Source organism: Centruroides vittatus, unplaced genomic scaffold, assembly GCF_030686945.1.
Source record: "Centruroides vittatus isolate TY-2023 unplaced genomic scaffold, ASM3068694v2 contig_474, whole genome shotgun sequence".
Lineage (NCBI taxonomy): Eukaryota > Metazoa > Arthropoda > Arachnida > Scorpiones > Buthidae > Centruroides > Centruroides vittatus.
In genome coordinates, this window is record NW_027122266.1 from 2,403,909 (window position 1) to 2,431,386 (window position 27,478).

The window sequence follows — 27,478 nt, forward strand, 5'->3', positions numbered from 1 at the left end:
TTTGTCAAGTTTCCACAAATCTATCATGCATCCACATGTCTATGATAGGTAGCTTGCCCTCGTTTGTTCCACCTTTCTTTATATCCTCTTTCCAATAATTCAAAATGATCTTTTCTTTTCAAAAATGAGAGTACACATTTTTGCAATGTCTGAAAGGTTCATGTTGAGCTTGATTAGACAAGACTAACAATCTTTATTTTGTAATTGAGTGGAATGTATTCTGCATCCTTGCATTTCATTTTTTTTTAGTTCATCCTATTCATCATTCAACATAGATACTGATGCCATATTCTCTAGCAATGATATTATGAAAAGATTATCATCTTCATCTTCATCAATATGAATAAATTCTATGAATTTATTTTCTCCCACCATATCAATTATTTGCTCAGCAATGGTTTCTTCTACTGCCTTTGTAACTTCCAAAATTGATGAAGAACCCTTGAATGTAAATAGATCTTGATTTTGAAGAATGATTTCACAATAGATAAATGCTTCCTTTACACATAATTTTGCAATATTGTCATGCAGTGATCCTTCTACAAAACATATTTCTATGCAATTGATGTTATCACAAGATGTTGAAGCCATCCTTTCTTGTTTAGCAAATGAAGACAATTATAGACACATTTAGGTTAAGCAATGACTTTAAGATTGCAGATTAAGTACCAATACATACACAAATATACAGAAAATGTTTTATTAAATAAATATTGTTAGATAGTATTTCTTAACTGTTTTTGATATTGACTTGTTACTTGAAATGGGTCAATTTTATTGTCTTATTACTTTGTTTATGATACATTTGTAGTTTTCTAAAAATAAATCAGTTTCTCTCTCTGACAATATATTTAAAAGTACCAAGAATAAAGTGAAAATTATGGTTTTAGAGGAAAAAATAACCCATTGATATGATGAGATTCAAAACACCAACCTCTTGATTATGAAACTGGCTTGCCCCAAGGAATCTTATGAATGATAAAAATGATGAAAGTTTCAAGTGATTATGCAATTTTTAACCTCAATTTTCTTATTTAATTTTCAATAGTGCACCTTATTACTTGGTACATGTCAGTCATTGGGAATACACTATATTTTCACTGAGACTGATCAAACTGAGAGGCATGATGTTGGATCATCATGCCTCTCCTCAAAAACGACTCTTAGAACTTTAGAAAAATTTATAAAATTTGTAGAATAAAATAAAAATTATATAAGTGAAATAAAATAGTAATAATTCTGTTTTCTTATAGTGTTCCTTCTTATGTAAGAAATAATAATTCTATAATATATAAAACAATCAAATATTTATAGTTATAAACAATATTGGTTAAATAATAAATGAAAATTAATTATAGTTGAAGTTTGCCATCCACTTAGATGGATAATAAAATACATTTTTTATAAGCTGCTTGATTTAAGAAGCAACTTACAAATAGTAAATATTTAGGATATTTGTATTTTATAATAAGATATCACTATTAAAATAATAATAAAGTTAGAAAGTAATAAAAGATATATAAATGCATCAAAGAAAATATTGAGAAAACAACTGAAATCATTTTTAGTAAACTATAACATAAAACAACTATTTTGTGTTATAAAATAAAAATTTCAAAACTGGTAAATATTTTATAATTATAAATTGAAAACTGAACTTACTTTATTATATTCATTTTCAACTGGATACTGTAAAAATTAAAATTTAATCTTTAAAGACATGAGTTTACATGGTAAATCAAGTTTTTTAACACTTTTGTGACAGTTTAATCCAATTGATATCATATGTTACATCAATCAATCAAGATGACTTGTATTTCATGAAGTTTACATTCATGCAATATACAAGAGATTAAAATTTTTATCCTAAATGTAAGTTTTTATTTTGCATTCTATTTTGTAATTAGTGCCTAAAATTTTGAAAATTAATTATTCATTCTGAGGATATCTAAAAGCATTAATAGGATAAAAATTTATAATAAATAATATGTGATCTTTAATGATGATTTCATAATTTATATCTGACAGAAAAGTGTTAAAAATTTATTTTTAAAATTGTTAGAGATTTTATTGTTTTTCATATTATTAAATTCTATATAATAATCATTATAAAATTATATTCTTAATTATTTTATTTAGATTTATTTATGTAGAGATAAATTAAAATTTTAAAAATGTTTTAATTATATGTTTATTTTAAATGTGTCCTACCTTTTTTGTGCCTAAAAATAACATATGTTCACACAAATGAGCCAAACCTGGCAGATATGTGGGATCATACATATGACCTGTAATTAAATCATTGTTATAATAATTAATGTATTATGTTATTAAAGATGAATAAGAAAAAAAAAGTGTATTTACCAACATGAACATCCAATGCAGCTGCCGATTTATCTGTTGTAGAATCACTTACCAATAAAACTTTAAGACCATTTGTTAATTCTAAACCTCGATATAATCTTTTATCTTCATTAGATTTGGTGATACTTTCAACAACTGATTTTACTTGCAGTTTATTTTCAGCCATCACGCATTTAAATGAAAAATATCTATAACACATTACAAGGTAATTTATTAAAATTTTTCTAATCATTGTTATTTTAAAATAAATAATTTATTATTTTAATTATACTGTAAGTTTCAAAACACCTCTCTCTCTTTTCTCTAGTAAATTCTTCAATTAAATCAAATGAACTAACGTTTACGGCTATCTTAAATGATGATCTTTGGGTTAAGCACAATTGGAACATCAGTTAGAACATAAATTTGAAACATTGAGATTTGCTCATGTTATTACAACATCGTAGTTTAACAAAAAATTTGAAATAAAATAAATAAATACAGAAATAAACAAAATTACAATTATATGTTAAATTTAACAAACCTAGTGCAAAGTAATCAGCATCCTTGCTATTAATGCAATTTCCTTTAAGGGATTTTTCAAAAATTTCTAATGTTTCTAGTGTTCTTAGTTTGCCATTGTCATTTATTGGTGTTATAATCTTAGTTTTTTCCCATTTGGTTGTTATACCAGCTCACTTGCATATTGGGCTGGAGTGGTATTAAACTTGTTATTATAAGTATCGTAATTAAGCTTCGCTATCTTTTTCGTTAGTGATCTGTTTGTTGAGCTATGTATGTTAAGTTCCTGTTGATATTAAACCCATTGTTGTCTAGCAGTACCAAGTATATCCCAGGTTTTCTGGCTTCATTGCATTTCTGGCTTTGGCATTGGTAAGAAGTTTATATATTGATGGGTTATATTTGTATGCTAAATCTGCTTTGACCTTCTTGGCTATGATTTTATAAGTTTGGCTCAATCTACGGTCAAAGTCAACAACTATGCATTTTCTTTGTTGTTTTAAAGATCTTGTATTTACTGTTTCTGAATAAATAAATGTTTAATTTTTTACAAGTATATAATTATCAAATAAACTAATAAACCCAACAATATTTTTTTCAAAGTTATGAAATATTTGCTAAATATCATTACAGTAGAGCATCGATTATCCGACTCAATTGGGGACTGGGGTTGGTCGGATAACCGAAAAGTATGAAAAAATACATTATTAGTATAGTGTATTAGGCCTGGTTTAAATACTAGCCTCCCTTTCAGGGTCAAGCCACTGCTGCCAGCTAACACATGCAAAAATTTAACAAAAATAATATTAAAGTAGCCAAGACATAACCAAATATTGTAGTGCCACATCACTAGCGGACATTTGAATTTGTCGACTAGAATGTGGTCGGTTAACGATAAGTCGGTTAATCGGGGGTCGGATAATCGATGCTCTACTGTATTTCTCACTTACACCAGCAAATGTCGACATTCAGCATGCACTGATGGTAAATGTTGAATAAAAATATTTTTCTTATGTTAAGTCAAAAATGCAACTTTTTAATATATGATATATGTCAAAATAGGAGAAAGTTTAAGTAACAGCACATGTAAATATAGAAGAATTCATTGTGGACCCCATCTTGCAAGCAAGGAAAAGTATCCCAATAAAATCCCAGGTATTTTTGCTACTGATCTTTCTATCTCTATCCTTCTAATTTCTTATCCTACTTTCCTCTTATTTAAATTGTAAAGTAGTTTTAAGGTAATATTAATTTCAGGTTACTACTGTTACGCTTGAAACATTTTTCTTTTTTTTTTTAGTCTGTAATTACGTGCACTCCCAACATGAGAAAATTTCACTGATATCCAACCTTAGTTGGGATCCTGATAAAAGATCCTGCAACACTTGTTTTGTTCTGTGTAAATAAAATGTATTAATTGTATCCATTCACTATTTGTGTTTTGGTATTACACTCTGTAGCCTATATCGCTTTCATCAGCATTGTATTAATACTTGTATCGTCACACCTTAAATCACATACATAAATACATAGATATCATTAAGTCCATTTTCCAGAAGGGACAAGTTGCAGGCAAGAGAGATCATACAGATACTCATTTAATGCAATTTAATAAATTCGCATGTAATAATTTTAAGTAAAAGACCTTATTACATAATTTATACTGCTTGTATTAAAACACAATGTTGATTTTAAAAAAACAAAAAAAAATGTTTTCTTGTAAAAATGTTTAAATTATATACACTATAAGGACCTCCAGTCTAATCTCCTCTTCCAGCATATATAAGCTAATGTTATAACCATCGACGGTTTATTTATTAACCACATTACAACGCCGGGTGGGGACACATCAAGTGCCCACATCCTGTAAACTGGAAGAGGAGATCAGACTGGAGGTCTGGATAGCGTAACTGGCAACGCATCTGCACAGTAAGCAGAAGTTGTGGGTTCGAGTCCTACTCCAGGACTGATTTTTTCTTCCAGTGGTTCTAAAAATTATTTAAATTAATTACTTAAATATTATAATTATTAAATTTAATAAGAGATGGTGCCTAACGCTTCCCTCTAGTGCCAAATTGGTTGCATAGTTTATTTAGTATTTAGCCATATCTAGCCCGATAGAATTCGGCATTTGGTTGGAGTCTAGCTTATAGTATATCAGGTCTAGCAATGTTATTTATAATTATATATATAAAACAACCAACCCCATTGAAAAAAATTATTATTATTAAAAAAAAAATACATGTTACTGGAAATTAAACCCAAATTCTCATTTGTGTAAAATTTCAAGCCATATATGTTAATGTGAATATTTTTATCCTTAAAGGCCAAAACATTGGCACTAACAAATTTAAACATTAATACAATGATCAGAATGTTTTCTGAAATAAAATTTTTCAATTTCTATAATGTGAATCATAAACGGCATATAAATATGGTAACCCAAATTTTTTATTTTGAAGAAAATAAAGGACAAATCAAAAATTATTTCATAATAAAAAAAAGCACCTTGTGTTTATATTTTTTTCACTAAAACTAAAATGTTTTGTAGCATTATTATAAAATATAAGCATATACACAGCATTTAAACAATCATATTATTGTAAAAAATTTGAAATTTTGATACTATCCATAAGAATGAACTGTTTTCTAACAAATCAGGTTTATGTTTAAAAATTCATAAAATAGTATGCAATTTATGTCAAAGTTGCATTTTGTATGAATGCTTGTTTCCAATGTTTCAATTTTTAATTGGGTTTTTTCACTGATCCACACATACTATTCACTAATGAAAATAATCATTGATGGAGGCATTAGATACAGGGAAGTATAAGCAAAATTCAACACGTCTTAAAATGGTTTTAAAAAATATGTGTTTCTCTGTAAAATATAGTTGAACCTGTCTATATCAAACACATTTATCTCGAAAATCATCTGTCTTGAAACTTATTTTTCTCCTTGCATTTTCAACATAAATTCAATATATTTTCCATGTTTATTTCAAATAATTTTCTCCCAATACCTCTATATCTTAAATTATGGACCAAAGTGTTGATTACAAATTCAAACCTCGGTGGCTACATTTTGATAGAATAAAATGCAGTTACAAAACATCTCTTTGCAATACAGTATATAGTTGCAATTAATGCTGCTTTTCTCTGATTGGCTACAAGTTTGGCTTGCATCTTATTGGTTGAAGAAAGTCAGATATCAGAAACTATTGACAAACTATTTCTGTTCATGTGTCAAAAATGTTTCATTTATACCTAATCCAGATATGTACTGTACTTGCTATTGTATTGATATAATATTGTACTTCCAATCAAACCTATTACTGTTTACTATATAAGAACCTCTATATGTCAAAACCCATTTTTCTCAATTTTTTTTTTTTTTTTCATTTCCGCAAGTATCAAGATAGGCAAATTTTTAAAATACACGTTCAACTGTATTTAAAAATTTCAACTCATCTAAGTTTGGCTTTACGATTTTGTTGACATTAGATCTTTTCACTGGCAACATACAGGGTTCCTACTCAAATTTTTATTTTGAAGTCCATGACTTTCCCTGACCAACTTGGAGTCCAAATTCCATGACCCTCAGATTTCTTACAGTATGGAATATCGACATAATAAAACAGCATTTTACTTACTGCTAACATTGAGTACATCTATCCCTCTTTTTACACAGTTGATACATTCCAAAGACCATGCTAAATAGTATATTATATATATCCTGTAGAAAAATGTTTGATAAGATCCACAACTTCAATGTAAAGAAAAAATAAGTAATTTACAAATGAAACATGAGCTTTTTATTTTATCATCATTTATCTTTATTATTTGTATGTAAATCTAGTAATTCTTCTGGGACTGCATAATATAACTAAACACCTACTCAAAAGTTTGGCTGCACTATTTAAAGGTTTTTGAGTAGGTGTTTAGTTAAATCTAGTAAACACAAGGTAGCAAAAATCAACAAACAGTATTCTCTGATATACAAATAGTACTGTACTGTGCTTAAAAAAGATGAACTCTTGATTTAGAAACATGTAATTTTAAAACCAATCTTTCAACAAAAAGGGCAACTGTTTTTAAATAGCAACATAATTTTAACAAAAAGTTAAACTTAAAAATTTTCAAATAAAGCATTTTTTTCCATGTAAGGCTATCTAGTTGATATTCAAAGTATTATTACATTCAAAAGTATAACATACTACAGTATTACTACAGGTATGATCAATATTGACAGTTTTTAAGCCCTAAATTCACTGAAATCAGTGATATTTGTTACCCAACTTTATTTCTACTAATCTAATTATTAAACTATGTACTATGTATCAAAGTGCAGGAAATTAATGAATTCTGTAGTCCATTACAAAAGTATAAATTTATACCTTAATAAATTTTATAAACTTTTAATATACTGAAAAGAAACTGGAAATTATGTTTGTTACAGAATAAAAATTATTAAAATAAAAAATGATAAATATTTGTAATTTATTGGTATTATTTATCAATTTTTGCACTTTGTTCTCATTTTTTAAAATCAATTCATTAACACTTTACCTGGAATTGAGGATGTGAATGGCAGTTCCAAAAGGATTAAAATATTTTGAAAAAATTTTAATCCATGTAAAATTATCAAGAGTATTGCAGATTATTCTATCAAATTTACGATGAAGTGTTTTTAAAATCTCAGAATGTTTAAAATTTAAAAATGGTGACTGATCTGGCAGAATATTATATCAGGCTGTTTGATTCCCAGATTTTTGCAATGCTCTCCTCAGTGTTGAATTTTATAATAATACTTCACATAAACAATTAATGTTAGTTTTAAAAGTGACCTGCAACTGTCAGTAAAAGTAAACCTTTGTATTAATTGTGAAAACATTAAAACAAAATTTTTAAAAACTTAAAAAAAACTTAAACAATTTGATATGATTTAAAGTTCTGATTTTTAGTGATTTTAAAATATATTCTTACAATACAATAGAACAACAATTAAGACTTATTACACACACAAAATTAATTCATTATATGCAATTGTACAAGGTTTAGCACCAAGCACCCCAGAAAAATTTTCAGTGTTTTTGGAAGATGGTTTTGACGATATCAGATAAGGAAAGCAGTTTAGAACATAAGAAAGACAAAAATTTTATAAAAGACAGATTTGTACGTCTAGTGGTGTCCTCTAATACTAAAGATGTTTCGATAGAAAAACAGATTCTGCTATATTCATAATAAAGGTTGCAACATTACTTCTTGCTGCCTGCAGATGGCTATACTCGGTCAGCCATATTCTGCAAATGAAATAAACAAGGCAGATAAGCAGACAGATTCCCTGACTTTTCATGACATTTTCCAAACACTAATGAAAATCCTTGACTTTCCAAGTGCATAGGAACCCTGTACGTAATTTTTAACACACAAAACTTTACCATTATTTATATTTTAGTAGTCCCGAGAACAGGAAGGAACAAAACATTTTCCTCATGCTTTCCTGTCTGCAGAGAGGTTTCTCACAAGGACCCATTCAAATACTTTCATTTCCACAAATTCATCCCAACTATTTAACTCGTTATTATTACATTTATAATGTGTTCACAATATAGAAAATATAACATTAAAATTTTTTATCAGAGTGAATTATTAATTAATCCAACATTTATAAAATATATTATAAACCAAAAGATTATTATTTAATTAAGCAATTTTTCTATTTTTGGTAGAAGTTATTTTTAGCTCATTTATATTTATGTATATGAACAAAACACATAAAGGTAACTTCTACTTAATTTGTCTTATCGGGATTCATTGTTGAGAAATTAACAAATAACGAAATAACGTTTTTATGACGTATAATAGAAGATATTTTAACGTGTTACAATAGCCATACGCGTACAGTACGAATATTGTCTTTTATGCAAGAACTGAATACATTTAAGCGTATTGTGAGAGGAAAGATTAACAAAACTTAAATAACTAAACAAGCAGTATAATTTATTTGGAAAAAATATGCAGGTTAATTATTTCTTATGTCAAATATGTAATGTCTGCATCGCTGGAATAATGCGAAAATCCGGAAACGATTAAATTTTCATAAATGTATACTTATACTTTTAAAGAAATATATATTATTATTTGTTAATATTAAATAAATTATTTTTACCTCACAATTCGAAAAATAGCGGTTGAATGGATCGGAAATAATAATTTAGGACCGACGTTTAAAAACATGGAAGAGACAGACCACGTGATTTGTCATTATCGCCATCTTTCGGTTGAAATGACGGTGAATGTTGAAAATAAGTGCATAGACGTTTCAAAGAATTTTTTTTTGTGTTGAAATAATTGAAGCCATTCCTAATCATGGAGCCGTCAAAAAGCGATAAAATTAATAGGTGAGAAAATTTAAGAGTTACTGTTTATATGCGAAATGGCTGTATATTTCATTAACGTGCTAATATGTCAATTTCATCTCTCCTAATATCGGCAATTTGTTGCTGTTACCGTCAATGAGCATATTAATTAACTGATTATTTACTTTTTAAAGAGTTAGAAGTCAAGAATATTATTACAACAATACGTATTACAGACATTTTATACACATTGTATTTATTTTTTTATATAGTTGACACAAATACAAAAATGTGGTTAATGTTACCTATGGTTCCAAAATGGCGGCTCGTCTCTGATTCCAGCAAACAGAAGAAAGGAAACAGTGGGACGCACGTTCTAACCTAACCTAACCTATTCTAATAATTTTGTTGGTAATAATTATGGTAATTAGAATAGGTTAGGTTAGAACGTGCGTCCCCACTGTTTCCTTTCTTCTGTTTGCTGCAATCAGAGACGAGCCGCCATTTTGGAACCATATGTAACATTAACCCAAATGTATACAATGAATGTGAATTTAACCCAGGGGATCACAAAGGATAAATCATTAGTGTAGGAAGACAAATTTTATGGCCGTTTATTTTATTAATTAGTTTTGTGTCAGAATACTGCTGACAATAACGTAACAAATATATGATGAAATATACTTGTTTTGGTATAATTTCAGACACCGAATTATTATCATGAAATTTATTTGCGGCAATTAATGTGTTGATTCGTGACATTCTTTGCCATGTGTGCAATCACACTGGCTGCAATATAAGAAGAAACCAAGTCATCTTCAATTCTATCATGTTCGATCACCAGGAACAAAACAGAAGAACCTTCTATTAGAGGCTACACCTCTGAAAAATTCATGACTGATGATAGTTAACTGTTTTACATAATTTTGCAGAGGTATAGCCTCTAATAAAAGGTTGCTTCTGCAAAGGAAGACTGTTTTGTTCCTGGTGATTGGACATGATGTAATTGAAGATGACTTGGTTTCTTCTTATTTTTTAAATTGTAAAAATACCATTTGCCATTTTAATTGAAATTTATTTCAGAACTTCTTGAAATACAATATTTTGAGTCCATCCTTTCAAGATAGACAAATCATTGAGATCTGGGTGTGAAATTTTTACTGCTACAGATTTTTATGTTCAGGATCAGGAAAGGCATGAAAGGGTCACATTTAAGCATACTATGACTGAAAAGCAGCTCTGGTAAATAAATATCAACTTTACTGAGTCTGTCCTTGAATTTGTTCATTGTCACAGTGAATGCCAGGATGATGGAAAAATTGAAATTATTTAATTGTAAAAGAAGTGCTATTGCTTGGAGTTAATGGTAACCGAGGAAGCGTGTGAATGGTTTTTGTATGCATTTTGGGTCTAAATTCCTCTTCAGATCTTGGCAATCTTTAAAAAATTGGTTTTGAGTAAAATCACAAGGAAATTATACTTTTTGGTTTCACATTAATACAAGAAAAGCATGTATATCATATGTTGAGTACTAAATATTGATATATATGATATAAAATATTTTTAAAAGACAAAAAATTAAAACAAATTTATCTGGGAGGGAATCACAGTTATAGATTTTATATATAAAAAATATAATTTCTTTGTAATTTTACTCAAAACCAATTTTTTTAAAAATTGCCAAGAACTGAAGAGGAATTTAGACCTGAAATGCATACAAAAACCATTTTTTTTTAGAGAATTGAAGAGCCAAAGAGGGAGTTTAGACCGAAATTGCATACAAAAACGACAATTTAAAGAGATTAATTTTGCCATGCTCTTCTAAACACATATTCTATGTGATAAGTCCTACATTTGTCAAGTTGTGAGATTTAAGTACAACAACTGAATAGGACAAGAAGCTTTAAACATATTTACATTTTACCTTTGAAGACAATGTAGACACATTAAAATGTTATTTCAAGTACATAGAAGTAATAAAAAAAATGGAAAATAGTTTACAAATTACCAAATAAAATTAATAATTTTATAATAAGTAATGTTCATAATTAAGAAAGATACCAGTTGCCAATTCAAGTACAATTTGTTTTAAAATCATACTTTCATAAATAAATATTTAAATACTTTATTATTAATAATGGGCATTAAACTGATATGTACAAAGGAAAAAAATACCCTCAGCTTGAATAGTAAAAGCACAGAAAACATGCAGTTTAATTGTTATTATTTGCATGAAACTGGTATGTCATATTTGTTTCTCTCATTTTGTATTAGCTATTTTTTGTTGGTGAATAATTTAATCAACACTTTCATTTATTTTCATCTTATTTAGTATTATTGGTTGATAGGTAAATGTGTTTTTTAGCAATTTAATATTGTTTTAATGCATTTGAAACTGTGGCGGTAATTATTGTTGTCTCCTAAACATTATAAAGTGCAGACACTCGGACACTTGGGAATCTTCATCTTAAATTCATGGATAAGGTGTGTGAGGTTATGCTGAAATGAGGTACAAATTTTGACTAAGAAAAAATTGGAAGCTTGCTCTGGTTTGCACGATTTCAATTTATGTGAGGTTTCCAGAAACAAAGTACACTCATAAATTAGGGTTATACTGTATTTTGATGTTTATAATGCTATATTACTCAGAAAATGTAACATCTATTTCAGTTATTTTTTTAGGATAAACAGAATTTGGAATAATTATATCTTGAATTGTTGCAAAAGTATTATTTAAACAGCAATTAATAATAAAATTTCTATACATATTATTTTTCTTTTTTTTGTAGGCCTCTAACCTTGAAGAATAAAATTCTGGCAATGGATGCTGTATCCTTTAAATTATAAATTACTTAATTTAAATTTCATGAATCTTTAATTGATCTTTCATTTTATTCCTGAATGTATATGTATTTTTAAGTGATTAATAAATTCTAAAATATTGAATGATTTTATATCATGTCTACTTTTTCCACAAATTTTTAATTTAATATTTTTTCCAATTTATTTTTGATAATTTATTTGTTAAATGAAAATATGATGACCAAGAAATTATGATTAATGACATAAAAACCATCATAAACAACATAAACGAAGAAATACAGTTTACTGCCGAAGAAGAGAACAAAACCAATAAGAGTATAAATTACTTAGACGTTACAATTAAAAGGAACGATTACAGCCTTGAATTTAAACCTTATAAAAAACCATGCTCCATAGATGTAACAATCAGATACGACTCTAACATCCCTTCGTATATAAAACAAAACATCTTCAAAATGGAGTATACAAAAATTATCACTAGAACCAGCAACCCGACAGACATACATACCCATACAAATGAATTAAAAAAGAAATTCGTTCTCAACGGTTACCCCAACAGTTTAATTAATCACTGGGAAAATAAGATAAACAGCAACATGAATAACAATAAAGTAAAGAAGCTAAATACGGATACAAAATATATCAGCTTTCCGTATATAAAGGGACTATACGAAGACATCAACAGAGATCTACAAAAAATGAGCATAAAGCTGGCTTCGAAATACGAAAAATTACAAAATAGATTGAGACCCACAAAACCCAACAGAGAACCAGAGAAAAAAAGAAGAAACAAGAAACGTAGTGTACAAGATACCGTGCACCTGCAACACGACTAATTTCTACATAGGAGAGATGAAACGAAAACTAGGCCTAAGATTAAAAGAACACATTGCAGACCTCAAATACCACAGACTAAACTTCGTTTTCCACGATCACTGTTTACTTAACGACTGCAACATAGACAAAAATAACGTTCAAATCCTATACAAGGAAAAAATATGTATAACAGAAAATTTAAAGAAAGTGTTTCGATCCTAACCGCCAATAATTGCATTAATAAAAATCTAAGCATAAAAATAAGCGAAAACTGGTTAAAAATACTGTAAAATACACTGTATGTATTAATATAAGTTGTGATTATCGCAAGAAACTACATTGCTGCTAACCATCTATAATAACTTTGAAAATATGCAAATTTGTACCACGCCGCAGAGCAGAAAACGAGGCCGAAACAGCCATACGACATTAACGAGAAAGAATTTTTATGTCCCTGTGAAAAATCACTTATTATACTTCGTAATACGAATACAACTATAGTTTACACCTTCTAGATATTGTAATAACTGGATATCGCAAAATAAGCAAAAAATTATGTACAGTATAACAGGTAATCAATTAATTTACTTCCTGTCAGTGCTTTTAAAGAATTTTCCATTTTTAAAATATTTTTAAAATATTTTATTATTTATCACTTATGCATTGTTTTATACCAGATATAAATATCGTGTGTAAAAGAGATTATCCAGTTTATAAACATATCAGTTTATCGTTACATTATCGTTACAGTTACATTATTTACGTTACAGTTTATTGTTACATTTAAACATAAAATTATAATTTAAATAAAGTTATAAATAAACTCATTATTATTATTAATATTATAGTGTTGTAAGAAAAAAATTAGTGCACTGTAAACGATGTGGAAGTTGTTTTCTTTTACATAGAAAACACGAATATTTAATTACCTATAAAATTATTGTTTGTGGCACTGTAAATAATATTTCCACGATTGTGGAACCGGAATATAATCGGAGTTAATGCAACATCCCTTTGTGCTTTTTATATAGATCTCAAGAGCTTCCAACAAACGTAAGTCGTGTCGGTCAAAGGCCCTGTGTAAAAGAGTAGCTTCATCCCAACATGGAGAAATCTCGCGTTCGGTAGCATACTGTGTTAGTGCAGTATTATACTTCCACTTGGACACATCATATTTGTGGTCCTGTATTCTAGCTTCAAGGGATCTATATGTGGATCCGATGTATGTTACCCGACAATTGAAACGTTTGTCATGCAATGGTATGCGGTACACACCTGGCACTTTTTTGTCATCTGACCTGTCTTTAGCATTAGTTAATAGTTGGAAAATATTCCGTTTTCTCTTATATGTTAAGCACAAGTTCAAATCCTTAGCGAGGAGGGCCTCTAAAAGAAGCCGGAAACATTCAAACATTAAAGTTTGTTCAGTTTTACTGCTGGAATTAGCGTTTAGGTGTGAATTTTGTTAATTTAAATAACAAATTTTTGTTAGATAAATTTCTATAGAAAATTTTTATCATAAAATCTAATAAAGTTGAAAGAAGAACTTCATTTTCAGCTAGAAGACAAGTTCCTCCAAAAGTGATATCTCTCACACTATCCACAAGACTGCCGAACTTCTGTCAAGCATTGGAAGCATGAAGGGCTTATTTCCAACAATCTGATTTATACAAAAATAAAATATGAGAGATCCTCTTCAAATATGCTTTTTACCAAGACTTTATCAATGCATTTCATCAGCATTCATGCCATTGCGATTAGCCAATGCTTTCATTCCTCTCCTAGTTCTCTACTCCTACTCATTTCCAAGAATTTTCAATACTCCACATCAAAGATGGGTGTAGTACAGGTAGTATGAGTTTTGTAAACTCTCTCTCTCTCAGAAAAGCATTAGGGGAACAGATTGTGGTTCATTTCATTTCCCTTTTAGAATCATTTATATTATAGAGATTTATTTGTATGATATGATATTTTTGTATAATTAAAATTTGTATCATATCTGTATAACAGCTTTGTTCATCCCTTATAAATAAATTTATTTCTTAATTATCATATTTTGATATGATTAGTGCCTAACTTCATTGTTGGCTCACGATTTCCACGTATCCCACATTATCAACAATTTAACTTAAATCCTAAAAATTATGGCTAAGTCTTAACATAGAAAGTCTATATCATTATGAGTTAGGAGGCAGTTAAATTTATCTTAACTGGCATCAGGACTCTTTAGAGAAAGATTTCTCTGATCTTTTTTTCACATTTCCTTCCTGAATGTGGAACAGAGTTATTCAGAAATTCTCGGTTTTCACAGTATCAAATGAACAGCCAGATTTTTATCAGGCTACATTAAGGCTAATTAATTAAAAAGATACTAACAAGAGAGGATTTTCTCATGTCAGTCTTACATTTTAATAAAATATACATGAATATAAGAAAAAATAATAAAACCCATATTTTTTCTTTTATCTGTTTATCTTTTCAGCTCTTCACAAAGATTCTAAAATGTTCTAATGTAATTCATTTAGAAATGTGGCACAGTGGTATGTCTGGGGATGTTGGGGGATTGATTCTGCTCAAGATTTTTTACTTTTAATGTAAATTTAAAGGAAATATATATAATGTTTAAGACAAATTAATTGTTTACAATAAGCACATGAAATGAAGGCATTTCTATCATAATCTTTTAATGTACACTTTGTTACAGGAAAGGTAAAATTTATTTAGATAACATTAGAAAAATTTGTAAATTTCTCTTCTGTCACTATCTGGACTTCTGCCATACATATATTAACTTGTGTTCAGAAACAGGAGCATTTACATTAAGCAAGTAGAAACATAATTGATTATATGTAAATGATAAGAGCTTTAAAATAAATTTTCTGTCACTCAATTTAAAAATGATTGCATCATTACTACCACTCTGATTGTTTCCTGTATTCTTCTTGTTATAATCTTGAATTGCCTAAAGAAATAAAAATCTACAGACCATATGTCCTTTGTTGTTTTTGGCGGGATGGTAAAAATATGTGCTTTTTTTCGGCATAATTCTTTTGTCTAGTCCATGAACCTTGAAATACAATATTTTGAGTCCATCCTTTCAAGATAGACAAATCATTGAGATCTGGGTGTGAAATTTTTACTGCTACAGATTTTTATGTTCAGGATCAGGAAAGGCATGAAAGGGTCACATTTAAGCATACTATGACTGAAAAGCAGCTCTGGTAAATAAATATCAACTTTACTGAGTCTGTCCTTGAATTTGTTCATTGTCACAGTGAATGCCAGGATGATGGAAAAATTGAAATTATTTAATTGTAAAAGAAGTGCTATTGCTTGGAGTTAATGGTAACCAAGGAAGCGTGTGAATGGTTTTTTGTATGCATTTCGGGTCTAAATTCCTCTTCAGATCTTGGCAATTCTTTAAAAAATTGGTTTTGAGTAAAATCACAAGGAAATTATATTTTTAGTTTAATATTAATACAAGAAAGGCATGTATATCATATGTTGAGTACTAAATATTGATATATATGACATGAAATATTTTTAAAAGACAAAAAAATTAAAACAAATTTATCTGGGAGGGAATCACAGTTATAGATTTTATATATAAAAAATATAATTTCTTTGTGATTTTACTCAAAACCAATTTTTTAAAGAATTGCCAAGAACTGAAGAGGAATTTAGACCTGAAATGCATACAAAAACTATGTTTTTAGAGAATTGAAGAGCCAAAGAAGGAGTTTAGACCAAAAATGCATACAAAAATGACAATTTAAAGAGATTAATTTTGCCATGCTCTTCTAAATACATACAAACAACTTTGTCATCAATATCTCTGGTTTTGGCAGTTTTTTATCCAATAAACAACAATCATATTTCTATATGAATTATTTTAGAACATTTTAGAACCTTATTTCTTACAAATGGCTGACCTGATAAAAGAAAAAATATGGGTTTTATTATTTTTTCTTATATTCGTGTATATTTTATTAAAATGTAAGACTGACATGAGAAAATCCTCCTTTGTAAGCAGTTTGGCTAGAGATAGATGGTTAAGCTGCCTTCTAATATTAAATTTAATAATTAGAAATTAAATTAATTTAGAAATTTCTTTTAGAATACTTTAAATTATATCTGGCTGTTCATTTGATTTGTAAAAGTTTATCAGTTTGTTTGTATATATTGTTAAGCCAATAAATTAAATCAATTAAACAGGTGGTTTATAATCTAAGTAATTTCTTTTTTCTTCTTCAAGTTTGTTTTGTCATTATCAATAATGTATTAATTTTTAGTTTTCTTTACTATCATCATGAACTGCAAAAATAAACAATTTAAATTTACAATTAATTTTTATAGACTTTCTATTTAAAGAAAAGGCAAGGCAGTTTTTTCAGTATTTAAAATTAGATAATGATTTTAGATAATTTTGACATATTTTAATACAAGATTCAATGGAATGTAATGACAGTATTTTTTTCCAGAGAGAAAATAGTTATATTTCACACTAATTTTGAATTTTAGTTTCTTTCTTGGAGTTAGATTCTTTCTTGGAGATCAATAAATAAAAAATTTCTATTAAATCTTCAGTACTTTCAAATTTTTTATCCCATTTGTAGAATAAGTTATCAATGTAATAGTGACAGAAAATGCAAATAAGATTCTAATATCACATACTGTAAAAACATGTCACTTGATACTTATCACTCTGCTAAACAGATTATACAATTAGATTTCTGAGAAAGCAGTTAACTTAAATACATCTCACTAACCTTATATAGCTTTGCAGATAATTTCGAAGCAGTTAACTGAATAGAATTTGAAAAAAAATAATTTGTTTGGTTATTTGAATTTTATTAATTAAATAGTTAATTTATTAAATTCTAGTTTACATGTCTTATTTGTCTGACTTTTGTGCTGTTTTAATATAGAAGAATATAACTTTGAATGTAATTTTGTATGTTTTAATTTACCATTATGAGATTCTGCAGGTACTCTCTGCATATTTGCTTGTTTTTTTAAGACCACTTTATAATTTGGTGATTATTCCTTAAATAAAATTCAATCAGAAATTGACCAAGAAAACATGGAAGATTAAACTAGCATAATTAATTTTGATTTAGGAAAATTCAAATTTCTTAAATTTAAAATTAAATTAATTTGCTCTTCCCAATCATAACATTAATCATTTTGTCCAACTTATAATGGATTTAAATAAGTTTCTTTCAAATACAAGTATATAATTAATTGAAAAATTCTTATACGTTAAACTAGTTTAAATGTTAACTGTGTTTAAATGTAAACTAATTGCAATGATTAAACTCTCAAATTGCATATGTAAATTGTGCCTGAAATAATTATAACCTATACATAATCATTAATTGAAAAGTAATTTTTCTTAAATATAAGTATTCCAGACACAAAGAACTGATAAATCATTATTTCCTTTATTATTCTGGAAGTACAAAAAAATTGAGTAAGCACGGGTATGTTGGTTATTAGTAAATATCACTAAACTTTATTTAGGTCTATTTTATTTTCAGTTTTTACATAATGTACTTTTCAGGCAATCTGGAAAGACTGATTTTGATATAATACGAGAAAATCACCAATTTTTATGGGACCCTGATGACAGTGCAGATTCTTGGTAAATTACAATAATTTTTTTTTAATTGACAGCATTACATTTAATAATTTTATCCTTTTAATTTCTATAAAATCAATTTCAAATATGTTATAAATGTAATAAACTTTTATAATAAAATTAAATTTCATTTTTATTCTATTTTGTGAAGTTTCTAAATTTAAGATAATTGTTGCTATAATTGTTTTAGGGATAGAAAATTAGCAAAGAGGTATTACGACAAGTTGTTCAAAGAATATTGCATATCAGATCTTAGCCGTTACAAAGAAAATAAGGTAAATAATATTTTTTTTATAAGTTTTAAGTTAATTATTTTTTCTTGTAATAATTGTAACAATAAAAAGTTTTAATTGTTTAATTACAATGTTCACTTAAATTAGTATAAAATATTATTCAGACAAAATATTTAGTTGCAACCATTATATATACAGTAACATACCGAATATAAAATTTTCTCTTTCTTGAAACTTAAGTCAAAAAAAAAACTTTTGTGTATCTCAACATTGTTTTCTTTAAGTCAAACTAGTCAAATATAGCAGGTGTCAACCAACCTATCAAGTTTTGCAAATCTTTTCAGCACGCTGCTTACTGTAATTAAGCAACTTTAATACAGCTGGATAGGCAAATCAATGACATCAAAATTGCTAATTTAGCAGAAAATTTATCTGGTAAATCTAACCTTCCTGTAGCATTATCATGTGGCTTAAAAGTTATGTTTTGTATCTGGCAAAAATATTAGCAGCTAAATCATAGTAGATGGAGAATGAAAACTACATAGCTAAAGTTTATTTTAGTGTTTTGGTTTTTAATTTCTTTTGGAGAAGATAGATTTTTTTTCATAATTCATATTTCTATTCAGTGCAGAGTTCTTCATTCATGGCAACCATCTTGAATTTCGTCTTCTATGAACTTATGAAACCTCTCACATTAATAAAGATCTATTTGCGAATCACCTAAATTTTCTTGTAGATATTTTTCTATAGATGATTTATGTAATGTATTAGGTAAAACTTGATTTTTGAATAATTTTAGTGTAGCATAGAGAGAGAATTTTGTGATATAATTAAATTCATGGTATTTATTTAAATCATTATTACAGTCTCATGTATTGTTCTAATAATAATTCAAATAAATATCATTGATATATTGCAGAATTGCATTCCTTATTCTACTGCTTTGCATCTAAATAAAATCTTTCCATTTTTCTTATACCTCCAAATGTAAAACTCCCCATAAATCAAATTGGAAACATTTTGGTCCCTTCAAATTCAAGATTTAGAGGTTTTACTGTGTAGTGATTAATGTACAAGAAATGTAATTATATTTTTGTATTACAGTTCTTTTGCATTTATAACTGTACTAATCCAAACATTTTACTAATTTAAATAACCTCATACAGTAGTTGTCATAATAGTTATAGTAAATTGCCAGTTTTAATACTATAACGTTCTAATTTAGTTATCGTGGATTATTTGATTTTATATAGAATACATTTTATTAGGAATAATTATTGTTATTTTTATACTTTAAATTTATTGAATTTTAATGAGTTATTAAAAATATTTTGGTTAATCTACAATTTTTTTCCAATATTATAAATATTTGAATATTTTTCTCATTATAATCTAATGTAAATAATCACTAACCTAAATTAATACCATTAAGAAATGACTTAAAATTTTCTATTCCTGTTATTTCTGTAGGATGATTAACATAAATTATTAAAAATAATTAATAATGTTCTATTTAATCTATTGATATTTTCTTTGCTTACATTACATAAACTGTATATGAAAAATCAGAATCTGTATAATATAAATGAAAATCAGGAATATTTAAAATAACATGTTAAAAATAAGAATAAATGGTCTATATTTCATTGGAGCAACATAAATAATATTAAGGAAAGGATTTTAGTAATGTCAATAACAAAACTAATGATACATGAAAGTTTTGTGCCATAATGTTAAGGAACTAAACTTATAAATTCACTACTTAATGTTGAAACCTTACTTTTAACAGAATCAATTTTACTTAAATTACATAATTCTTGTAATATATCATCATTACATCTGTCTGAAATTTGGAATTATATAATAATGCATTTTTTTGTTTTAAAAATTAATATTTATATTAAAATATTGTAACTGATTTAATTAAATATAAATTTAAATATTTTAAATTGATTTACATATTTTGCAAGTAGTTTTAGTTGATATTTAAATTTTGAACCTGTTCAAATTATGTTTAACATTGTAACATTTGATTACTTTGATTCTTGTAAAATAATTGAAAAGAACTTAAATATATTTTAGAAAGAAATATACTTTCTATTTTAAATAAAATTTAATTTTTTGGTATTTTCATTATGTTTATTTTAAAGGCACTTTGATTAATTCAGTTGGCAAATAAATGAATACAGTAAGACCCTACTTAAAGAGGGGGATCCGTTCCTAGACGACAAAGCGCTAAACAAAACGGTGTTAAACGAGGTCATTTTAACTAGAGTAAACAGGGAAAGTGGAACTCGCAACCAAAATAAACAAATTTTACTTTAATTTTAAGTTATTTTTATATTGATTTGTATAATATATGTTGTTATAAATATTATACAAATTATGCACACAGAAATGTAGAGTTCATTTTTTGTGACGAAGGTCCTCTGAAATTCTTGTTTTTTGCAATAAAGTCATGTAGTTTCATTTGTTGCTTTTTTCCCTTAAGCAAATGTCGGTAGCAGGAGATCGCATTCAAAATGCGTCATCTTGCTTTTTCACTTCTTTCAAAATCTGGATCATTTGCTACAATTTGATCAATGATTTTGATTATCGTTACCAAACTTTTACTAAGGAAATCTGTAGAGAAATTTTATGGGTTTTTCATTTTCAGAATCTCTATTTTCCAGTTCTATGTGAATTCTTTGTTCTACCAGTTCTTGAAGGTCGTCATTGGTAAAGCTTTCACCAGGAACCTGCAGTAACTCGTCAATATCCTGCTTGTCTATGTCTCCTAGTCCTGCTATGTCAATTAGGTTGACAATTTAATCAACCTAATGATATAGCGATAGGCTCTTCTCATTGAGAATTCTTGAATACCTTCAGCCATAACTCCTGCACTTCGTTCATGCATTTATCAGTTAATTCTTGCCAAGTGAAGTCGATATTATGATGTTATAGTTTCCAAAACTGCACAAAACAAACATAGATTTAAGGAAAGTTCAGCGCTATGATGAATTGTCACCTTTTGCTGATTGTTTGTATTCATAAATAATCATATAATATATGAATCAATGTAATGCTGCAATAATTTAAATCAACATAAATTTTGAGCTTTTTTTTTTTTTAGGCTTCTAGCAAACTGCATTATATTGAATCAGCGTTAAGTTGGGTCTTACTGTATAAGTTTGAAATGACGAAAAATAAGTTGAAAGCATATTTCAAAATATATTTAATAAATTATTTAACTGACAAAATATTTAATACTGTCATTTGTGATTACATTTTAAATACCAATAAAATTTTGTAAAAAATTTAATCAAATAATTGGAAGTTATGAAAATATTAATTAACCTTGATATAATGTTAAATAATTTGACATTTTCATTTGCATAATAAGTTTTTTATTCCCCTAAAGATTGCTTTACGATGGAGAATAGAAAAAGAAGTTATTGATGGAAAAGGTATACTTGAAAGATCAATTTTAAATATTTTCTTTTGTTTTGCTTTTAATATCTAATGCTTTATATAATTATGACAATTTCCAATTTTTAAAATTACTAAAAGATTATAATGGATTATTTGATTAGATGTGGAAGGCTTTTCATAAAGAATAATCATCACCATTTTTAAACTGTAAATTTATTGAATTTCAGTTTAAATGAATCATAAAAAATGTTTTTTTTAATCTACTAAAAGCTTTATCACCAAGAATTTAGGTTAAGATTTTAAAAGATTAGCTTGTATTTATCTGTATCTGAAATATAAATTACAATTTGTCTCACTTCCAAGAATCTTTCTTCAGGATTTGTATCTATGCAAACCTGAAAATATATATGCAGTTTATCATATTAATTTATCAGTTTATCAATATCAGTGTTTCATATTTTTATTCAACTCTTTTGTTGGTTTTTCCTAATATGATTTTTACAAACAATTCCAAAACTTTAAAGATTGAGTATTCCAAAGAAGATTTTTGATTTTATCTGAGTAATCTCTCTTTGCTTATTCACATAATTTTTTAAACTTTTTCTTTATTTTCAGAAACTCTTCCAAGACCTTCTCATAACTTTACTTTCTTTCTATTACATATTCTTAGAGAATAAATTAACTACATATTCTTAGAGAATAAATTAAATGAATTGTTTTCATTTCTTATCTTACACTGTAAATTTATCTCAGATTTTCTTAGTAAATTGAGAAGTTGATACTTTAGCAATTCGATTTATCAGTTTAATTCATTATCTAATAGTACCTGATTTCTTTTGTAGAGTATTTTGATCATTTTAGTATTTAAATATATTATATTTCTATCTCCTCATTAGGTGTTTATTTATAGCCCTGTTTGCATTTCTCTTGTTTGGATAATTTCTTTACAACCTATTTCAAAAACCAAAATTATTTGATCTGATTCACATTTCTCATAAGACACAAAATTCTTTATATTGTACTTTTCAATGAAGAAATGTTTACACAATGATAATCAGTTGTGCTCTTACCAAGATGAAAAATAAAAGTATATTTACGTATTCTATCGCCATATGCATTGTCATGAATATTATATAGAAATCTTTCAAATGTAAATCATGTTAAATTTTTTTTCCAAATATCTTATTCCATAAATATCTTGTAAACATCTAAAATTCTACACACCAACCAAATGCCGAAATTCTATCAGGCTAGTATAAGGCTAATTACTAAATAAATTATGTAAGCAATTTATACTAGCCTGATAGAATTTCATAGCCTTATACTAGCCCAATAGAATTTCAGCATTTGGTTGCTGTGTAGCTTTAATATATCAGGTTTTGTAATGATGTTTAATATCTAAAATTTTTTTTAATAGCCAGTAATCTTTAAATTCTTTCATTAAAATTGCCAATTAGATAAAAATGTTGGCCATTATCTGTATGTATTTTAGTTTTTGTATAGAGAAATGTAAAATTTCACCCATACATAAATGAAAATTTGATGACAGAATCAGAGGCATTGTAAAAACTCTGGACAATTTTATTTTACTGAATAGCAGCAGCTATTTTTGTTTTTACATTGTTATTTAATTTTTATCATTTCTGTATTGAAATGTAACACAAATGAAATTAATGTTAAATATGCATTTGCGAGTTTCTGGATAAGTTTTTTGGAATACACATGAACTTTTGCTATATCTCTTGTGTGTTCTATTTCTTTCCAGGTGTTGTTTATCTTAGAATAATGTGTGAATGCTCTCTTGACTAACAGTCTAAAGACTTATATTAAAGGGATCACTAGAGCTTGCTGGAATGAATCAATTAATGAAGAGTCAATGAATTAATTATATTGTTAGTTATACGGTTTATAAGGGATTTATATTGTTAATGGGGAGTGATAATCTCTGGTATCTAGATTTTACATGTACAATTTAAATATTTATATATTTATATATTTCTGTCCATGCATATTTAACAGAAAAAATTATATATATGTACAGTCGCATAGTGAAAATAGTGAAATTTACCATTTCACGAAATGTCTAGCATATCCTGTAACAGACATTTATTTCAGAATCTGTCTAGTTCTTCTGGTCACTTGAAATACTAACCTGGAGTTTTCTGCAATGTTGATACTGATATATAATTCATCATCTGTCTAAAGGTTAATTAGCACATAGCATAAAACAAAACAGCTGAATGTTTCTGCTATTTTGTTTTAGATTGTATGCTGTAACATGCAGAAACTTTTATCGATAAATTTGTGGTTAATTCAGGTATATTTATTGGTAATTATAAGGATAAAGCTGATAATGGCTGGGATAGAACAAAACCCAGGACCATTGTCACATTCTCCGCCAAAGAGAGGACGACCGCCACTGACTAGAAGCACAAGTACAGTTAAGATGTCTAAAGCAGCCTGTGTGGATACAATGCTCCGTAGACAACATACATCATCCAAGGAGAAGGAAAGGACGGAAATAACACAAGAAAATAAGAGAGAAAAGGAAAAGGAGGCTATGTTGGAAAACTATGATGAAGTGAGGGAGACAGATGACAATCCGATAACAACCAGCATAGAACAACTGTCAAAACTAGTACAAGCTTCTCATAAATCCATAACTGAACAAATTTTGGATCTTAAATCCGAAATAAGTTTAATTCACCAGGAGTTAAAGGAATTCAAAACAAAGTTTGGCCGGTTGGAGCAGAAAGTAAATCAACTTGAAGTAATAGTTCCTGACCTTGACAGAAAAATCGAAGCCCAGCAGTATATGGTAAATAACACTTTAAATATAATTAAGCAAGCTAACCTAATGTTATTCGGATACCCAATAGAAGAAAATACAATTATAAAAGAAAGCCTAGTCAAATTTATTCAGGAAACCTTAAAAATAACAGACTTTAAATTAGAGGAAGTTAAAGACATTTATATAATTAAAAAGGAAAAACCTACTATTCTAAAAATTTCTTTAACTACTGTCCAAAGGAAGAACCAAATAATATCTTATTTTTATAATTATAAAAAAGTTTCATTGGAAGAGCCATATAATAATTTGCGCATGTCATCTGACCTTACCCAAGAAACAAGAGATCGTAGAGCCAAAATTCTTCCATATTATATAGAGGCTAAGAAAAAAGGTGTACAGATTTTACTAAGAAATGACTATATCATTTATAAGAATAAGAAAATTACATACAGTTTTGCAAATAACTGCCTAGTGGATACTAACACTTTTTTAGATGTAAATTTCAACTACTAAATTTACCCAATAATAATAATGTTTTTAATAATAACAGCAGTAAGTATGATAAATCTAAAATGGAATATATGAAAGAGTCTGGAATTAGGATACTCACTTGGAATGTCCAAGGATTCAGAAATAAGTTTTCTTCAACTTATTTAAAAAAGATGATGGAGAAGTATGATATAATAGGTTTAGAAGAAACTTGGCTTAATAAACTAACCACAAACGACATACATATTTTGCGGGCTTTTGATTATATAATGGTCCCTGCAATAAAAAATCCCGGTGTAGGTAGGCCTAAAGGTGGAATTATGTTAATAATGAATAAAACTTTGGGGAGCTTGATTTATTCTTATACAAGTTCATATTTAATATTCTCATTGATTAAATTGGAAACAAAAAAACTTAGTAGTTTTTCCGAAAGATATCTGGCAATAATAGTCAATTATATTCCGCCCTATGAAACGCTTCAAAGTCCTTATCAAGAAATTGAAAAGATTTTATCGAACTGGTTAAATTTTACTCCATTATGGCTAATTATAGGCGATTTTAACGCCAGAATTGGAAATTACAACGATTCATACTATAAAGGAAACAATCGAATAATTTACAATATAAGGAGTAGCTCTGACACAGGAAGTAATAAAAAAGGAAACTTGTTACTTAAATTGGCCAAAAGTCACGATTTTTACATACTAAATGGTCGTACTATAGAGGATTATCCTGGCAGACATACCTTTCTGTCTCCAAGAGGAGCATCGGTTATAGATTATATAATATGTTCAGAATTTATATTGGACCACTGTACTGAATTTAAGGTGTTAGATAACGATCTATCCGATCACTTCCCTTTACAATTAATTATAGGAGAAGACCTGCCTAACTTATTATTGTGCGAAAGGAAAAATATAAAAGAGAACTTACAAGAGATGAAATGTAGATTTAACATTAGAAAATACGAAAGTGAAATAGGAGAAAGAATCAAATTAATCCATAGAGTACAGATTGGAGAAATATATAATTCTTTAATAAAAATTTTTAAAGACTATATTATAGAACCGAATTGTCATAAAACTAAAAACTTAAATAAGAAGAAATACAAATTTAAGCAAGAATGGTTTGATATGCAGTGCTATAGAGCAAAGAGAAAAAAAGAACATGCATTGGTATTATTTCGTAAACATCGATTAAGAGAACAACTAAAGGAATATATAGACTCAAAAAAAGGATATAATAATCTTATAAAGGCGAAGAAAAAGAAATATTTCAATATGATCAATCAAAAATTACTTACTGAGAAAAACAATAATTTTTTCTGGTCAACAGTTAAAAAATATCGACCGAGAATAAATGAGGAAAAGCAAGTGTTTGTTGTCTTTGAAAAATGGTTTGAATTTTTTGGAAAAAGGAAAGCAAATAATATGAATAATACTCTAGAATCAGGACAGGATACAATGAACAGAAATGAGGGTGTATTAAATTCGCCAATTCAGGCTCTAGAAATAGTAAATATTATAAAAAAATTAAAAGAAACCACTGCTGTGGGACCTGATTCCATTCCAAATAGTTTTTTAAAAAGATTACCATTCGAAACGGCTGAATTGTTAGCACTTAGTTTTAATTATATGTATCAAAATAGTATTTACCCTAAGTCATGGAGCTCGTCATATTTCCGAATGATATTTAAAAAAGGCGATGATTTAAATCCTAGCAACTATAGACCTATTGCAATTCTCTCTTCATTAAGGAAGATTTTTACATCAATCTTGGCGTCAAGATTTATTCAATGGACGGAAGCAAATTCCCTGATTTCAGACACCCAATTTGCTTTTACTAAAAAGACTGGAACAGAAACAGCATTATTTACATTAATATCAATCATTCAAATCCATTTATCCAGAAAAAGACACAAATTATATACAGTCTATTTGGACCTAGAAAAGGCTTTTGACTCGGTGCCAATAGGAACACTATGTGATAAACTAAAAAACCATGGTGTGGATACTTTGTTTATCAATGCTATAAAATTTTTATTTGGT

The 27,478-nt window shown here is 27.6% G+C and overlaps 2 protein-coding genes across 4 annotated transcripts in view; one reads left to right on the forward strand and one right to left on the reverse strand.

Moving 5' to 3' along the window:
• The window catches only part of Ide (Insulin degrading metalloproteinase), a 45,106-nt gene extending 35,948 nt beyond the window's left edge, over nt 1-9,158 (reverse strand). The window contains exons 1-4 of the mRNA XM_067273384.1: nt 9,037-9,158; nt 2,365-2,552; nt 2,212-2,288; nt 1,663-1,689 (exon numbers count right to left, since the gene is read on the reverse strand). Of these exons, the coding sequence (XP_067129485.1) occupies nt 1,663-1,689; nt 2,212-2,288; nt 2,365-2,552; nt 9,037-9,104 (360 nt within the window). The 5' untranslated portion in view covers nt 9,105-9,158. The remainder of the gene's footprint in view (nt 1-1,662; nt 1,690-2,211; nt 2,289-2,364; nt 2,553-9,036) is intronic.
• Nucleotides 2,446-27,478, forward strand: part of LOC136977800 (protein FRA10AC1 homolog) — a 35,054-nt gene continuing 10,021 nt past the window's right edge. Inside the window, exons 1-7 of one of the 3 annotated variants that reach the window (XM_067273375.1) lie at nt 2,446-2,569; nt 3,928-4,020; nt 12,016-12,055; nt 18,272-18,348; nt 18,429-18,509; nt 18,697-18,781; nt 22,140-22,185. In XM_067273375.1, the coding sequence (XP_067129476.1) occupies nt 12,047-12,055; nt 18,272-18,348; nt 18,429-18,509; nt 18,697-18,781; nt 22,140-22,185 (298 nt within the window). In that variant the 5' untranslated portion in view covers nt 2,446-2,569; nt 3,928-4,020; nt 12,016-12,046. Of the gene's footprint in view, nt 2,570-3,927; nt 4,021-9,147; nt 9,269-12,015; nt 12,056-18,271; nt 18,349-18,428; nt 18,510-18,696; nt 18,782-22,139; nt 22,186-27,478 lie in introns of those variants that run through there. The other 2 variants (XM_067273374.1, XM_067273376.1) reach the window with 2 other exon arrangements.